The 1,966-nt window shown below is 32.5% G+C and overlaps 1 protein-coding gene across 1 annotated transcript in view; it reads left to right on the top strand.

Moving 5' to 3' along the window:
• Nucleotides 1-1,780, top strand: part of LOC106871951 (collagen alpha-5(VI) chain) — a 20,516-nt gene extending 18,736 nt beyond the window's left edge. Inside the window, exon 6 of the mRNA XM_014918728.2 lies at nt 611-1,780. Within this exon, the coding sequence (XP_014774214.1) occupies nt 611-1,182 (572 nt within the window). The 3' untranslated portion in view covers nt 1,183-1,780. The remainder of the gene's footprint in view (nt 1-610) is intronic.
• The last annotated feature ends 186 nt before the right edge of the window (nt 1,781-1,966 follow it).

Raw genomic sequence — 1,966 nt, 5'->3', positions numbered from 1 at the left:
CTTGATACACCAGATATTTCGGCTGTTTTCGTTACGCTAGCGCCTGCCATACGAGCACCAACAATTTGACCTTTTTGAAAATCCGATAGATCTGTCATTTTAATGAATTTTAATTACGCTTTTCTGATGATATCTGAAAAGAAATAGCAATTTTAGCAAACCATATTAAGCAACACTAATAATAAATCAAAAAAACATAAAAATAAACAAGCTTTTGACTGTTTTATGGGTATTTCAAAATTATGATGCTATGATGCTAGGTGTTTCCATTATTTTGTCCAACCCCTGTATATTCATAATCGAGCCAACGAGAATGCTTCTACAGCGTCGCTCGATCGCTAAGAAAGAGCAGCTATATCACTCTCTAATCACACCTTGTTGTCTTGAAAAAGAAAGGACAGTGAACAAATGTTGTTCTGGATATTATACATGACGCAATAGTCGTGTGTAAAATCTTTCTAGCTAGGAGTGGGATTGCCAGCTAGATTCACGGAAAACGCGATTTTACTCGATGAGACTTTTCACACATTTCTACATAAGAAAGCATATAATGACCATTTATCCATTTCTTCTATAGTAATTGTTTCTTTTTGTTTTTTGTATTTTACAGATACTGTGTTATTTGGTTTCGACTACTTGAGCCTAGGGGAATATCGTACTAAAATGATCTTCAAGTTTATCAATTTATTACTTCCAAATAAATCTTCCGGATATTTTGGCGTTGTGACGAACTCTTACTTACCAAAAGATTATAGCATACCGTTATCTCCATTCACTAAAAGAAAGAATTATAATTTCACTAAAGACATAAGAATTAAAAAGTCTTCGGGTATAATTGGAGTCATCAAGAGAATGGGTGACATACTATATAAAAAAGGTATAGCAGATCAGGGCAACCATTTAAAACGCTTAATCGGTGTTCTCTTTATTGACCCTTCAGTAACGAATATCACCCCTGATATGTTGATCGAAGCTAATGCTTTTAAAGATTCGGGTTTTGAAATGTATTTGGTCAGTGTTGGCAAGCGACGTTGGCGAAACATAAGAGCTCTTGTGTCATTAAGCACACAGCCACACAGCAAATACTTAATCAACATACCGACATATCAGTATCTTGTCGACAACGTAGCACACAGCCAGTTGCTACCGAAAGTATTCGCAGTATATAAGAGGAAATCCTGAACATCCTTTTAGGTTTTGCTGTTTTCACCAGTACAAAAATGGTGTACGATGAACACATTTACTGGAATATTCTACAGTAGACGCTATTCTTCTTTCTAGTTGACTGACACCCTGAAGAATAAGAGAATTTAAACTTAAAACTACTATAGGTAATAAAATTCGGTTTTTATTCCAATAACTTTCGTGTAGAAAGAAGAAATAACTCGACATTAAAGCCGAGCTACTTTATGGGTTTCATCGAAATTTTGGAATGCAATCAACGTACATAATTAAGTATTTAATAACGAAATGAATTTCGATGAAATCAGTAGAAATCCATAAACTAATTATGGTTCATGTTCTAAATTTTTCAAGGACATTTGTGAATTGATCAATATCAATTTTGGTTTAGATAATTATTTTACTCTATATTTTAAATTTTGTTCTCAAACTATTTTACTACCCTCAAAACAAATCGAAGTAAATTTGTTTAAGATAAAAACGAATTCTAAAACTTAATAAAATTTTCTTTATTGTTTGAGTTGTTTCCTTTTGATTTTTTCATATACTGATTGATGTCTTAAATAAAAAAAAATAAAGATATATGTAAATTCTTCAATATACTGATTTATAAAGTGTTTTTGTTTTTGTTTTTTGAGTTGATAGCAAAAATGTTTGAAATTCAAAGAACTTCACCCCACTAACCTTACGTATTGGCCAATTCTAGAATATCAGTTACAAATTGTGAGCGCAATTTATCTGAGAAGATTAAGGTGCAGGAGTGGCTTTGTGGTAAGTAGCTTGC

This window comes from Octopus bimaculoides, chromosome 4, assembly GCF_001194135.2.
Source record: "Octopus bimaculoides isolate UCB-OBI-ISO-001 chromosome 4, ASM119413v2, whole genome shotgun sequence".
Taxonomy (NCBI): domain Eukaryota; kingdom Metazoa; phylum Mollusca; class Cephalopoda; order Octopoda; family Octopodidae; genus Octopus; species Octopus bimaculoides.
The sequence above is the reverse complement of the archived record's forward strand: the minus strand, read 5'-3'. Positions and strand labels throughout refer to the sequence as shown.